This window comes from Amblyraja radiata, chromosome 1, assembly GCF_010909765.2.
Source record: "Amblyraja radiata isolate CabotCenter1 chromosome 1, sAmbRad1.1.pri, whole genome shotgun sequence".
Taxonomy (NCBI): domain Eukaryota; kingdom Metazoa; phylum Chordata; class Chondrichthyes; order Rajiformes; family Rajidae; genus Amblyraja; species Amblyraja radiata.
Window position 1 is genome coordinate 19,116,474 of NC_045956.1, and position 16,869 is coordinate 19,133,342.

At 41.7% G+C, this 16,869-nt stretch overlaps 1 protein-coding gene across 1 annotated transcript in view; it reads right to left on the reverse strand.

Moving 5' to 3' along the window:
• Window positions 1–16,869, reverse strand: part of LOC116977448 (rap guanine nucleotide exchange factor 6-like) — a 220,081-nt gene that overhangs the window by 125,454 nt on the left and 77,758 nt on the right. Inside the window, exons 2-3 of the mRNA XM_033028304.1 lie at window positions 8,041–8,111; window positions 2,125–2,181 (exon numbers count right to left, since the gene is read on the reverse strand). Of these exons, the coding sequence (XP_032884195.1) occupies window positions 2,125–2,181; window positions 8,041–8,111 (128 nt within the window). The remainder of the gene's footprint in view (window positions 1–2,124; window positions 2,182–8,040; window positions 8,112–16,869) is intronic.

Below are 16,869 nucleotides of genomic sequence, written 5' to 3' on the forward strand. Positions count from 1 at the left end.
ACACATCCAGCATATGATTTTTTCATGAAATTGCTGCAATTACACTGACCTACCTATGATGGCACTAGAGAGCCACACTATCTAGGCCACTGAACATACATCAGAGAAATAACCGTACTCAACAAATTCCACTTACAGACTTGAATTTGACTATGTTTTGTAATTACCATACAATGAAAATAACATTTAAGAATTGCATAAGAACAAAATCCTTGCATTAAAAATCAAGATCATCTTGCAACTGCAACCCTACTCCAACAACTCTCCTCTTTAACCCTAATTCCCTGACTTTATACAGGTCCACCACGATTTTCTGGCAACTGGTGGTCCGAAACCTCCTTTAATCCAGACAAAATTACGAGCACACCCTCCAAAAATGTGGCGCCTAGGCCAGGTGAGGCAGCTGATCTAGACCTCATCAGGACTTCTGCGGCCAATCTGCAGGTCAAATTTGCCCCCTGCAGCCCGGGCTATAAAAATCCGGCCCAACCAGAGCCGGCAGATCCATTCCCATAGCCCGACATCCAAGGCAGACTTTGCAGGACCGTATCTCGGCCGCCAGAAAATCAACGGTGGACCTGTATTAACTTTCCTGAATATGTCTAGATTTATTTTAAAAGAAATTTAGTAACGTGTATATTATAAAATCTTTGCAAAGATGAACTTCAGATACTTAGGGATAAATTGGGGTTAAACATGCTACATCTGTTTTCAGATTTAGATTATTTGGCACTCGCTACACTTTGGATGGGAAGATAGGTGATTATGTTTATGGCACAAAATACCTCAATAGACAATAGACAATAGGTGCAGGAGTAGGCCCTTTGAGCCAGCGCCGTCATTCAATGTGATCATGGCTGATCATCCCCAATCAGTACCCCGTTCCTGCCTTCTCCCCATATCTCCTGACTCCGCTATTTTTAAGAGCCCTATCTAGCTCTCTCTTGAAAGCATCCAGAGAACCTGCCTCCACTGCCCTCTGAGGCAGAGAATTCCAGACTCACCACTCTCTGTGAGAAAAAGTGTTTCCTTGTCTCCGTTCTAAATGGGTTACTCCTTATTCTTAAACTGTGGCCCCTGGTTCTGGACTCCCCCAACATCGGGAACATGTTTCCTGCCTCTAGCGTGTCCAAACCCTTAACAATCTTATATGTTTCAATAAGATTCCCTCTCATCCTTCCAAACTCCAGAGTGTACTAGCCCAGCTGCTCCATTCTTTCAACATATGACAGTCCCGCCATCCCGGGAATTAACCTTGTAAACCTACGCTGCACTCCCTCAATAGCAAGAATGTCCTTCCTCAAATTAGGGGACCAAAACTGCACACAATATTCCAGGTGTGGTCTCACTAGGGCTCGGTACAACTGCAGAAGGACCTCGTTGCTCCTATATTCGATTCCTCTTGTTATAAAGGCCAACATGCCATTCACTTTCTTTCCTACCTACTGCTTACTTTCATAGACTGATGAACACTTTGTAACCAAACAAACAGGGAGAAAAAACAGCTTCTATCACCTCCAACAGGTCTCACTTTGGCAGAAGTGCACCCCTGGCCTCTATTTGCTGCGCTAAACAATATGTTACCATTCATCTCACAAAACTAAGTTTGGATGATTTTTGAAGTATTAGAATAAAACAACGTAACAAACAATGTCTGCATTATATTATATTTGAAATTAAAACCAAGGAGGTCATCATCATCACTGCAGGATGTTAAAATGTGGCAATAATGAAACCCTTAACTTTACTGAAAGTACATCTTGCGGTAGAAGAATTCAGGCTATTTGGAAGATTTACAAAAGCATTTAATTGTGTCAGTACATAGGGCAAATTGAATAAATGTATGCAAGTGACAATCAGGATATTTCTGTAGAAGGAGCAGATTGAGAAATATAAGAAAAGTAAGCAGAAGGGTTTGAGTTCCCAAAACAGATTTATTTTATCATTGCTATTACAATTTTCTTGACCAAAAAAACAATTTCAACTGATAGAACTGAGCTTCATCAAACACATTGAAGATCTGTGCTCTATTTATGGAATATTGCTGCACCATGAGGATTTTTCTCCATTACTCAGACAACCAATCTAATGTTAATATTTGAAAAAACAAATGCATTCACTTACTAGTATAGGACCTCATTTGCCTCATGCCGTTCATATCTGACAGTTTCACACATTAATCTGTAACAGAAAAATAAACACATTGGTCCCTTTTCTTTGCCAAATACTGATAGTGATTTTTTTAATTTTTATTAATTTCTCATGCAATAATTACCAAACATAAAAATGTAAAAGTTGGAGGCCCAAATAAACAAAGGTACAAATATTTAGATCAATCACATTTACAAAAGACTAATCACTATTTTGTATTTGTGATTTATGCCCTTTCTGGAAAAATGAACTTAAAGATTAAATAAGATTATTTGTTTAATTTATTTAAGACAGATAATGCTCGATCTATATTAATGAACAAACAAAACTCAGAAAGAACAACTACTCCAGAAAGTGAGCTGAGAGATCAAACGTGCTTGATAGTTAGATTGTGTAACAGACAGAAATTGAACAATACATTAAATAATACAAAATATCATTCAAGTGAGTCAATATAAATTAAAAGAACATATGCAAAAATATTGAAATACTCAAGCAGAAAATATGAAAACACTGAGGACAAGGAAACATAATAAATAACAGCAGACAACTTCATAAAATTAAGCTAAGAAATAAACATCCCAGAAACAAAACATATTAGACCATTTGCCCAGCTGGATAAAACCTCATTTTATCCCATCAAAAGATTCAAAAAAGTCATAATTTACCTTCCCATCTTTAGATACCAATAGAATGATGCCACATTATCAAAATATTCAGACCACCAACTTCTGTTTGGAGTCCTCCCTTATACTGTTATACTAGCCTACTCCCAGCTACACCAAACTCCTGATGCAGGATGTCCACCTGGAACCAGTAATCCTTTGCCTCCACATATGTTGCCTGACCCACGGATGTTCCTTCAGCAGCATTGTTTTTGCTCTAGATTACAGCCTCTGCAGTCTCTTGTGTCTCCCTATTGTAAAGTTTTAATCTTAACAACAATTGCAGATCATTCATTAGTCAATTTACAAGACCTGTAAAAAGTTATATTTCCACTAAAGAGAATGCTAAATTAAAGAAAACACCAAGAAACGCCCTGCATGATCTTCTAAATAAACCCTGTCATGGGAATTCTCAGCTTCACCACCAATTTCCATCCTGCACTCAAATTCACTTGGACCGTCTCCGACATCTCCCAACCGTTTCTAGGTCTCACCATCTCCATCACAGGAGACAGACTATTGACTGACATCTACTACAAACCCACTAACTCCCATAGTTAATAAGACTACACTTCCCATCCTGCTTCCTGTAAGGACTCTATCCCCAGCTTCCAATTCCTCGTCTACAGCGCTTCTGCACCAGGATGAGGTTTTCCATACGAGGGCATCAGAGATGTTCTCATTCTTTAGGAAATGGAGGTTCCCCTCTTCCAATATAGATGAGGCTCTCACTAAGGTCTCCCCGATATCCCGCAGCTCCGCTCTTGCTGGCCCTTCCCCCATTCCTAACAAGGTCAAAGTCCCCCTTGTCCCCACCTTCCACCCCATCAGCCGTCACATACAGCATATAATCCTCCAACATATTCGCCACCTCCAACAGGATCCCACTACTGGCCACATCTTCCCATCTCCACCCCTTTCTGCTTTCAGCAGAGACCGTTCCCTCCGCAACTCCCTAGTTAACTGGTCCCTTCCCACCCAAACCACCCCCTCCCCAGGTACTTTTCCCTGCAACTGCAGAAGATGCAACACCTGTCTCTTTACCTCCCACCCTCTACTCCATGCAAGGACCCCAACTGTCTTTTCAGGTGAGGCAGGGGTTCACTTGCACCTCTTCCAACCTCATCTACTATATCCCCTGTTCCAGGTGTCAACTCTTGTACACTGACGAGACCAAATGCAGGCTCGACGATTGTTACCTGGTCTCCTGGTTACTCAGCACTTTAACTTCCCTTCCCATTCCCAATCTGGCCCTTCTATCCCGGGCCTCCTCCATTGTCAGAGTGAGGCCCAGTGCAAGTTGGAGAAACACCACCTCATATTTTGCTTGGCTAGCTTGCACCCCAGCAGTATGAACAATGACTTCTCCAACTTCAAACAGTCCTAGCTTTCCCTCTCTTTCCATCCCCTCCCACTTCCCAGTTCTCCCACTACTTACTGTCTCCGACTACATTCTATCTCTCTCCCGCCCACTCCCCTGACATCAGTCTGAAGAAGGGTCTCGACCCGAAACGTCGGCCATTCCTTCTCTCCAGAGATGCTGCCTGTCCCGCTGAGTTAGTCCAGCATTTTGTCTCTACCATGGGAATAATTACATGCAATTCAAATTTAATAACATAGAACAAACCTACTATGATACCATGTCAAAACATTCATTACAAATTTTTCTCCAACTAAATGAAAATGGCTCTTGCCATAAAGGCAAAAGGAAGGATTTGAAGAGAATTTGACATAGGAAAACATGAGGTCATGTACCAGGGAAGAGAAATCTAAAGATTATCTAAATGGGAAAATATTGCACATACGCAAAGTTAAGAGGATCTAAGTGTTCCATGTTCACAATTCGTTAAAGATTAGGCAGATAAGGATAAAAGCATGCAGAAATATTGTTAAAGGTATTAGTGCAGTCACATATGGAGTTACGTGCACTGATTTGATTTCCCCATATAAAAATGTAAAAAAAATGTATTGGAGGTATTCATAAAGAGATTCACTTGGTTAACTTCTGAGATGAAGGGGCATATTTTTTGGAATTCAGAAGAATGAGGGTGCTTCCCATTGAAACATATTGAATCCTAAGGGTAGATGTCAAGATATTTCCACCGGCGGTATCAAATTGAACAAAGCAACATCGTTACTAGATAGGGGACATTCATTTGAAACTTAACATATTCTTACACAGAGTGGCATGTCTCCAGAATACTCTACTCCAGAGGAATGCAGGGGCTAGGTCATTGGATGAATTTAAAGAACAAGTAGATGATTTGTTTTTTTAAATAGGGGAATTTGTGGTTAAGGGATACTGGACAGAAGAGGAAATTGATGCCAGAGCATGATCAACTAAGGTCATGTTGATCAGTGGTGCAGTTGAATGGGCCGGGGCCTTGTCAGTGTCAATAGCGTTTTTAAAGCAAGTAGAGGGAGTGTGTGTGTGTGTGTGTGAACCCTAGTGAGCAGAGGGGAGAGTCCCTGTGAGTGTGAGTAAAGGCGAGTGTGAGTAAAGTCCAGGAAATTGTGTCCCCCCACCCGATGTTTTAAAAGCGATGACTTGAGCCAAGAGACAATATCAATGTCAGCAAGAAAACAATCCACACATTGAGAGAACAAAACCCCCATGTTTTGAGAGGTGGGGGATAAACTCCCCCCACCCCCCATGCTCATACATTCGACAGACATACAATACTCGAGCGATTGGAGTCGTTTATCACTTGATTCGGTCACTGTTAAGCGTTTGTTAAATGTCACTTTTAACATCGTATTAACACAATGTGTCACCCTTGTGTTTTGACCTTCAAGTATTACTGAAGATATTCACAGAGAAATTCTTAAAACTGTCTGATGTGGGTACAATTACCATTTGAACTAATTGGATGTATTGGTGGATTGGAAAGATTTAAACGGGTATCGGATTTAAACGAGTCAGGTCATTAAGGGCTGACTGGCTAGCTTGCAGGTAAGTCCCTCATTCACGGTCACTCACTTTATTTGGGGTTTTTCTCCCATCTTTCTCTCTCTCTCCCCTCCAAGGTTGGTTCTTCTGTTTGCCTTTATTTGATTCAGTTTTATTTGTTTAAGTGTTATTTATCACATTGTAGCATTTGAAAGATTCAAGCGGGTATCAGACGCTTTCTAAGGGGTAAATCGGCCCGTTCGCGGGGCCTTTCATCACCCAGCGTGGGCCGCAGGATCTTCTATCGACCCTCGGTCAGGCAGTCAAACTGCTGTGTCGAGGCAATCGATGTTGAAGCCCCCTGCCAGGCGATGGAAGATCCCACGGACGATTTTAAGCCAAGCCGCCGAACGGGCCGATTCAAGCCCCACGATTCGGGGCAGACGAAGCTGCTGTTGCTGGAGTTCGGTGTCCAAGCAGGTCAGCTCCCAATGTTACCGTCCACAGGGCCCACGGCCAAAGCCTCGTGTGTGCGAACGTGTGCAAGCATGTGGGGCCACCAAGAAATTGTGTGTGTCCCCCAGATTTGAAGCTATTTTTGCCCCTGCACACACACACACACACAAACACAAGGGAAATTATATTTGTATCAAAAGAACTGCACCAAATTGCTTAAAAACTCCATATATCAAGAAACTAATGATTATGAACCATGGAAAGGCGGCAGATTGAGTTTTGCAGAAGCACCATTTTTTTCTTTTCATGATGTTTTGCTAATAACAAAATGTGACCTGCAAATGCTGAAAATCCCATACATCTACAGCAGGCACGTGCCGTCAGGGTAGGAAAGGTAGGCACTGCCTACCCTGACTAAAATTATAACATAGTAATTACTAAATATAAATAGTAAAGGCATGGGAGAATTATGAATATCTAAGGGATCGATCTCTAAAGTAGGCATAATTCTCCATGCCTTTCATCCACAACGCTTGTAACACGGGAAGGTCTGTGCAGCCCACGTGCCGTCAGTGCTGCTGGAAGCCGTCACTTTCAATCGGGGCTGAAGGCAGCTGAAATTCTGCCTTTGCAGCACTGTGCATGCTCAGCAGCCTACTGCGCATGCGCAGCGCTAGTTTCTTGGCGGGATTTTCAATTATGGATTGGCATTATTTTAAGTGTATCTTAGGAAACAGGGAGAGAAGAATGGAGCTCGTGTACCAATGATGTGGTAAGTACATTTCTTGGTGATGTTTTTAAAAACCTCTCTCCTGCCGCTCGCTGGCCTCACTCATGTCCTTAAATTCCGACAGCGCGATTGAGGTTACTCGGCTGTGGGAATTTAAGGATTTGCAGGAAGCCGCTGACATGAGCGAGTGACAGGTGAGAGGTGTTCAGACGGAGAGCACTGCCAAAGGTGAGCGGGCCGGCAGAAGGCGCTGAAGTGGCAGCCAGTTCTGCTGTCGGGTCCCGGCGGCCGCTCGCAGCTCCCCGAGCTGCTTCTATCCCCGGCTACAGTGCGTGGCTTCGCGCCCGGAGAGCTGCGGCTGCGGTGAGTGAGTGAGTTACTGGCATTATCCCTGACCCCCTCCTTCTCAACATTCCTGTTCTCCCCGCAACTTTATCCCTGGCACAGACTCTCCACACGCTGTGAAAGGAACTCTCCCCCCAATTGGTCCCTTGAACAAGTGTTGTCTTTCAATAAGATAACAACTCATTAAATTTTTCCCTGTACTCCCGTTTTTCCCACCATCTCTCCACCTGCCATTAATCTTCCCCACCCACCCACCCATTCAGTAATTCAGAATAAAGGAGACTAGGAAGCGTTGGGCAAATTGAATTGTTACTGTTTTTGGTTTTTATTTTTTATTTTTACGGAGAGAACAATCTGCGCATGCGCAGTTAAAATTTTTTTTTTAAAGCCGACTGAGTGCCTACCCTGAGCAATTACTCACAGCACGTGCCTGGTCTACAGCCACCAAAAGAACAGAGCTTCCACAACACATGCGATAATTTTATAGTTGCCAAGCTACAACTATTTTCATAAATATCAGCTTCCAAATCTGGCTTACTTCCAACAGTCAATGTCAGAAACACAACTTGTTGAGAAGCTTTTTCTAAAATTCATATGCGTTCTTTGTGGTATTAAGAAAATACAACAGTACAAGATATCATTTCACTTAAATATTTTTTGAATATCATCGCAAGAAAGCAATTTATTGAAATGTTTAAGAGGAAAATCAGCTTCTTTATTGATGAAGGAACTGCAGTAAAATGGGTATAAATTCTTGTAGTGGATAAAAAAAAGTAAACATCATCTTTAAATGACACTCTTACCTCAATTGATGTTCTCTCAAGTTTGACAGTGCTTCCATTCCATGAAGATACGAATAAACTATCTCCAAATCCTGCAAGAACAATAGTACAAATTAATTATTCAATATTATCTTACCAAAATATCATGAGCTACATGAAAAATATTGTGTTGGCATTATTCATTCATTAAAAGTTGATATGAAGAGATTATACTTTGGGAAAATTACATAGTAAATGGAACCCTAACTATTTTTAAAATTTCAATTGAATGTCCACATTTCCTACTACCAAGGGACAATTATACTCCACAAAAAAGATTAGAAAATGTTTTCCTATAAATTACATTACTTTGATCATTCGAAACAAAATATTTCCAGTACTGCAAGAATCTTTTTGAATTTTATAAAAAATACCAGGAATCGTCCCAAGGTTAGTATATGGAAATGGTGGGAAGTTTGAAGCAAAGATAACAGTCAAATCTTGTTGTTACCCAGCCTTCACCATCAGAGGTGTTGTATATGCTTTCCCCAGACCTGCACTTATTTAATACAGATACATAAGTGGATTTTTTGCAGGGCCATTGGATTCTCAAGGCCTCGACTGAACATTGGCTTCAGGCATCGCAATCTGTAGCTCTTCACTCAGAATACACAGACAGGCTTTGAAAGGTGGCAAAGTTGGCGTCAGAGTTTTAGCATTACTCTAAACTGCCAAGGAATACAGGTTTTTAACTGGTTCTAATGTTCTGAAATATTTAAACATTATTCAAAAATTGTGTGTTTTATTAAAAATGAAACTAAAACTGTAAAACTATAAGAGTTTATTAAAATGCATATTATGTAATCATTAAAAACAGAACACAAGGAAAATGTTCTTTTAAGTAATTTAAATGAATGGATCACCAAAGGCCAATTGCTTTAATGTCTTTATATGGAAATGTGGATGTTCAACGTGTACTTTTAAAAAATTGAATGGGATCAGGAAAGGGCAAATGTTTTTGTGGCTTTATATGGTCGGAAATGTGGATCTTCAATGTGAACTTTCAAAACAAGAATGATGGGGAATCCCAGCAATCCTGGACTTTACTACAATACTCCGCATCCAGAGACCCAGCACAGTGACTGATGTGGCACCACCGTCATAAAATAAGCCCAGGAATCACTGCAACTTCCCAAAAGCCTAGAACTTGGTTCACAGTGATTGGCTGAATGTCCTATGGAACACACAAACCACAGCCAGCACATCACACCCCATCACGGCAAAGACATGACTATGAACTATTTAAAAATAACTAAATGAAATTGATAAAATAACCATGTCAACAAACATTGTGTTTTTCACAACTGCAACTCTATCTGGCATCCCACTAGTTTCTGAGCTATTCTAAACAATTGGAAGATATATATAACAATAGAAGATACTTTAAAAATAAACACGTTTGAATTTACACAATATATTCAGATATTTTTGTGGATATAGGTTTACTGTATCCTATTTAAGAAAACTGATATTAAACCTGTCTTGAGGGAAGAATGCTATTCAAATAAAGAGGGTGCGAGTAACGAATCACGGAATGACTTACTTTAAGTAAGTAAGTAAGTTTAATGGCCAAGTATTCACATACAAGGAATTTGTCTTGGTGCTTTCATGTATAAACTCAAGGCATTCAACATCTGCACATTTTCACATTTCGTCGTCAAAGACTAAACAAAGAAATAGTCTGAAAAACAGCAGTTCAGGAGCTCTAGCACATCAGAAATCTAGGTAGTTGTTTGAAACAAGGGAATAATTCTTGTAGGAACAAAGCCTTTTTATTCAGGAGAGGAATTTGTACCTGAAACTAAAGCCGAGAGGCTTTACATCACAACCACCTGGCCTACAGAATAACATTATTGCAAGCACCCAACTGAACTCTGAGCCCAACATAGCGAGTCTTAGTTTTCAAGTTAAATGCCTTCATATTCACGTAGTCATTAATTATACTAGAAATCTATGATTGCTCCTAATACAAAAAAAGCTAATCAAAAATTTACAGCAACACTTCAAATTTCAAGTATTGTTTAATGTTCAAATGTGCAGCATCACAAAATCCTAATGACAACATAATATTCACTACAACACATCAAACTTTGAGCTGCACCATTTTAATAAATTCCGATTTAAAAAAGTTTTAATAAGATAAAACTAAAATGGGTTGGTCATTCATCAAGATATCATTAGATATCACCTAATCACACTAATCTCACAGTTCAACTCTTTCAAATAACATTTGTATAGTGCCCTTATTGTATTACACCTTATGGATCTTCACAGACACGCAATCAGAAAACAAATCACACTCAGCTAAGGAAAGAGACATTAGGACAAGTAACCAAATATATGATTTAAAGCATCTTTAAAAAGAAAAAGAAAGAGCTCAGGAATTAAATGAAGATCAAACCAGAGAAGTGCACAACAAAGAAGGCAGAATTTAAGAAATGCAGATTTCTCAGAGGATACGAGGTTGATCAACAAATTGTAAAATTAAGTCATCAGTGGATCAGAGGCCAAAATAGGACAGCTGAAGGAGGATCTCAGCCCGTAACGTCACCCATTCCTTTCTCCAGAGATGCTGCTTGTCCTGCTGAGTTACTCCAGCTTTTTGTGTCTATCTAGGGTTCATAGATAAATGGGAACAGTCAAAATAGGCCATGAATAACAAAGTATTAGAAGACTCAAATTTATTAAGAATGAAAAATGGAAGGTCAAATGGGACAGTATTTGAATACAAAACAGTGATTGAAGCAAAAGCATGAATGATAGTTTGATAGAGTGGGAAGGGGGCAATTAATAAGAGGCTGAAGACAATATGGGGCCGGAGACTTGCGTGGGTATAAAATAACAAAAATGACTAATGCATATGATTTGGCTACAAACAGAACACATGCAGATGGGGTGGGTGGAGTTTGTTCCTGGGAGGTACTGGAATAAATCACTAGGGTCCAACAAAAGCTTTCGTCACCTTAGTATTTAATTAGTGCAAACTGTAGCTCACTTATGTCTGAAAATGTGGCAAGGAGCTGGAAAAATGCAGAAAACAGAGTATGCAAGAGAGATGGTGATGATTTAGGACTGTAACCTTCACACATAGCAGTACCTTTTCCATTATGGTTGCCAAGATCCAACTCAGGAATGAAAAGAAGCTGAAACTAAATTCCTGTGGAATTCTGCAGATAATATTGGACAGTAGACAAATAAGCCATTTAGGTGACTTTTTGACTTGATTTTAACAAGAATGGAACCAAGAGAAGGAGATTGTCTATTGTCTATTTAACTTTAAAAAAAATAACAGAAGAGCAGCATTGTAGAAGACTAATATGGTCAACCAACCAAAAGGTTTCAGAGCAAGTGAAGGCAATGAAGAAAAAATAAATTGTAGATGCTGGTTTACAAAAAAAGACATAAAGTGCTGGATTAACTCAGCGGGTCAAGCAGCATCTCTGGAGAACATGGATAGGCGACGTTTTGGGTTGGAACCCTTCTTTAGACTGATTGTGATGGGGAAGGGTGAAAAGACTGGTTTGACAGACCAAAGCCTGTCAAGTTATAGATGGATACATGTGAAGGGGGTTTCGGATCAGCAGATGGTTGGACAAAGGCCAGCATGAAAAGACTGAAGGTGTGAGATAAGAACAAAAGTGTGCAAATCGTGAAGCCAGAGGTAGGAATGTAGATGGAAGGGGGAGGGGTGAAACAGGTGCAAGTTAAGGTGGAGCACATGAAAGAAAGGGGAGGAGGAGTGTTTTGATAAATTCACCTAAAATTAGAGAATTAAATGTTCATACCATTGGGTTATAAGACACCCAGGTGAAATACAAGGTGTTGCTCCTCCAGTTTGTGCATGGCCTCACTCTGGCAATGGAGGAAGCCCAGAACAGAAAGGTCAGTATATAAAGGGGAGTTAAAGTGGTTAGCAACCGGGTGATCTAGTATGCCTTGTCAGGTTTTGTCCTGCCCATCCTCATTTCCAGCATTTTTCCCCAATCAGTCTGAAGTCCCAACCCCAAATGTCTATCTTCATTTTAAACCATCTATTTTCGATTTAAACCAGCATCTGCAGTTCCTTCCTACACATTTCATCTGTCACCTATCAATGTTCTTCAGAGATGCTGCCCGCTGAGTTACTTCAGCAATTTATGTATTTTTTGAAGTTGATGAGGACCGTCTCAACAATCACAAACTATGCTGATTGTCATTTTGCTCAAAATGGTTTCAATGTTGCTACTTGAGCGTAAGCCTGATTTTCGACATTCAAACATGATGTTGGAAGAAAGAAGCTACATATCAGAGAATCAATGATACGCATTTTACAGCGGAGAGAGACTGAAATTTAGAACAGGGCCCTACAACAATGGGGATGTCAATAGTGGATTACTTAAGAGGCTGGAGCAATTGGAGATGTGGGAATGGGAAGTGAAGACAACCTGATGAACCACTTTAATCAAAACATCGACACTTACACTACCACCTCAGCAAGGCATCACGAATGCTTGCCAACAAGACTAACAACTACCAAATCCATTATCTTTATCAATCTAGCCCCAGCAACATTAACAATGCCACAGGCAAGATAATTTTCAAATTTCTGAAAGATCCAAAATGAAGCGAAGTTCCAGTATGCACATCACTGACATCCTGGATCACCCCAACCATCAGGACATGCAGAATATCCACTGTGCTTGGTTTAAAGTGAAGCATATCATAACTAGCACCTGTGTAGAGACACTTAGTTTCTCAATCAGTAATCATGGCGAATGGTTTGATGCGAATGACCAAGATCAAGGAACTAATTCATAGTTAACCCAAGACATTCTTGGGCTAGAAACATCATGGTGTCTAGTGGAGTTAAATCCTCCTCTACAGACACATGAAGGACAAGATTCAATTTTTTTTAAACTTGCATTCTAATAATTAAATATGGGTAGACACAAAATCTTGGAGCAACGCAGCGGGACAGGCAGCATCTCTGGTGAGAAGGAATGGGTGACGTTTCAGGTCAAGACCCTTCTTCTCTCCAGAGATGCTGCCTGCCCCGCTGAGTTACTCCATCATTTTGTATCTATCTTCGATTTAAACCAGCATCTGCAGTTCTTTCCTACACAGTTAAATATGGGTAGCAAGGATGGAGGAGACACAGCAATTAGCTGATAATTGTGGAATGCATAGATCCCTCAGCAGCATGAAGACATATACAGCACAAAGAAACAAACAACAATCCACTATCCTGCAATCCAGTACAGGAATAAATTTAAATACACAGAGTAGCAGTCAATGTCAAGTACAATAAGCATTTCGAACATCTCTCTAAATGTTGTCATCAATGTGACTATTCTTTAACTCCATTCTGCCATACATAATCCAATACAATCACAGCACTGCTCCAACCAGCAAGAGGTGAAAAGGCCATTCAACAACTGTACAATAATAAGGCCTATGAAACAGGCAAAATATCCACTTAAATGTTAAAACCTGGCAGAAAAGTACCTCAGGCTAGAATGTGTGACCAAAACTGCAACGAGGAGCATGCCGGGGATCCGAGAACCAATGATTGGGTACAAGTAACGGTGTTCAAAGGAGATGTCTAAATGTGCCAAGTGTAAAAAAATGAACTGCAATCTGTCACAAAGAAATTTGCAGCAAAGTTTGCAGCAAAATTATGTCCGTCAATGAATAGAATGGACATGAACTCCAACACTTAACAAATTTGAGAAAACAGAGAGCAGCACCAATCAGTGCATGTGAGTCACCAACTTCCACAAACATGTAGGCCATTGTGGATCTTCCACGTCAAGTTTTGGTGAGAAATTCGTAACCATTCTACATTATGACAAATGAGCCTGAATTCTAACCACAATTTGTTGTACCACAAATCCAGGGACCCCAGCAGTCCTTCCAGATGAGACAGAGGCTCACATGCACCTTTGTTAACCTTACCAACTACATCTGATGTTCCAAATATTCCCTCTTGTACATCGGCAAGACTAAGCATAATCTCGGTACCCATGTCATCAAACACTTACGCTCAGTCCGCCAATACCTACTGGATGTGTAAACAATATGATAAATGAGTGAAAAAAAGTTCAAAGTGTATAATATACACACACATACTCACAAGTACACACACACACACACACACATATATATACGTATACTTATACTTACACACATATACTTACACATACACAAAAAAACAATAGTAGTGCAATAATAATAATAAGTCTATTGAAGTTCAGAGCTTATTTGAGATTGTAGTGTTTAATAGCCTGATGGCTGTAGGGAAGAAGCTGTTCCTGGACATTACAGTTTTCAGGCTCCTGTATTTCCTTCCCGATGCCCAGTCTTTTCCGCTTCTGGACGTTCAAGTTGCCGAACCAGGCCATGATGTAATCAGTCAATATGTTCTCTACTGTACATCTGTAGAAGTTCAAGAGAATCCTCATTGACATACCGAATCTCCTTAATCTTGTCAGGAAGTAGAGGCATTGATGTGCTTTATTTATAATTGCATCAGTGCTGGGTCCAGGAAAGATCTTCGGAAATATGCACGCCCTGTGGGTCTTCCTCTTCCAAAGTCCACAATCAGTTCATTGGTTTTACTGATATTGAAAGCCAGATTGTTGTGCTCACACCATTTGGTCAATCGGTTGATCTCACTTCTATCCTCTGACTCATCACCATCTGTAATTCGTCCAACGGTGGTGTCATCGGCCAACTTGAAGATGGAGTTCACACTGTGTCCGGCTACACAGTCATGAGTATAGAGCAGGGGGCTGAGCACGCAGCCTTGAGGTGCTCCCGTACTGAGTGTTAATGTGGAAGAAGTATTTCTGCCATTTCAAACAGACTGTGGTCTGTGGATGAGTAAGTCAAGGATCTAATTGCAGAGGAATGCGCAGAGACTAGGTTCCGTGAGCTTGCTAACCAGCTTTTTTTAAAAATTAATCAAAAATATTAAAGTACAGTAAAAAACAAAGCAGAACCCTCCACCATAATACACGGCAAACGATAAACTACTATACAACGATGTTACACTCCTTGTCAAGGATGCATTCAATCCCCTGCAGAGCCCAGCGGTGCCCGTGGGCAGTGAGTAGTCCCTTTCTGACACCACCCGGGCAGGGACGTATCCCCGGAAAAAGGGCAGGCAGCCAGCTCAGGCAGAGCCCTCTTCCACCTGGCGCTGTGACTCGCCGATGGCCAGCTTGGCCTGGACCAAGAGCAATCCAACTAGGACATCTTCAGCCCTACCCTCTCCCCTACACACAGGGTGTCCAAAGATGAGGATGGTGGGTGAGAAATGCAGCCAGAAGGCAAGGAGCAGCCCCTTTAGATAATGGTGCAGGGGCTGCAGCCTCACACACTTCATATGCACTTAATACACAGACTCTTCCAGCCCGCAAAAGTGGCAGGCGGCTGGCGAGTCTGTGAACCGCGAGAGAAACGGGTTGCAAGGGACTCCTTGGTGCAGTACCCTCCACCCCAGGTCCCCGACGTAGAGGGCGAGAGTCTCTGTGTAGAGGGACCCCCACCGGGGTGGTAACCAGCTTGGAGGGGATGATGGTATTGAACGCCGAGCTGTAGTCTACAAGAACAGCCCGACGTAAATGTTTTTGTTGTCCTAGTGGTCCAGTGCAGAGTGGAGAGCAAGTGAGATCGCATCCTCCGTTGACCTGTTGTGACGGTATGCAAACTGTAGTGGGTCGAGGTTTTTGGTGAGGTCGGAGTTGATATCCACCATAACCAACCTCTCAAAGCACTGACGTTATTGTCACTGGTCGACAGTCATTGAGGCACATCACATTACTCTTCTTGGGCACCGGTATTATTGATGCTCTCTTAAAGCAGGTGGGAACCTCAGACCTCAGTAGTGGGAGGTTGAAAATGTCAGCAAAAACCCCAACCAGTTGGTCTGCACAGGTTTTGAGAATTCAACCGGGTACACCATGAGGTCCAGATGCTTTCCTAGGGTTCACCCCCCCCCCCCCATAGGATCTTCTGACTGTGACTCTAATACCATCATGTATGGAGGCTCAGGAAGGCACATCAGTGTTCTCCCTATCAAAGCCTACGTTGAATGCATTGAGCTCATGAGGGAGTGATTCTTCGCTGTCGCTTGAGCTGCCTCTTGATTTTGCTTTGTAGGAGGTGAAGCCATTCAGACCCTGCCACAGTTGCCGAACATTCGCCCCATCCTCCAGCTTTGAACGGAAATCCCTTTTGGCCTTTTTGATGGCATTGTCAAAGTCGTATCTACACTTCTTATAGACCTTTGCGTCACCAGATCTGATGCCCAGGACCTGGTCCTCCGAAGAATGCGGATCTCCTGGTTCATCCAAGGCTTCTGGTTGGGAAATACTCGGAAGGTTTTTGTAGGAACACAGTCCTCCACACATATCCTTATGAAGTCTATACAATACAATACAATACAATACAATACAATTTATTGTCATTTGAGCCTCAGTGAGGCTCAAACGAAATTCTGTTTCCACAGCCATACAAACAAAGACAATTTCCTAGACATACACACAATTTAATTCACACAAACATCCATCACAGTGGACCCACTGTGATGGAAGGCAAAGTATTTTCTCTCCCCTGTTCTCCATGTCTCTCCCGATGTCCAAGCTCCAGGCGGGCGATGATAAGTCCCACGGCCATTTTAGGCCGTGCCGGGCGATTTACGGCCCCGCTCCCGGTCTAAATGTCACAAAGTTGAAGCCCCCGGCGGGCGCTGGAATGTCCCATGGCCATGAAGCCGCGCCGGGCGATGTACGGCCCCGCTCCAGGTCGTTCCAACCCCGCGACACGGGC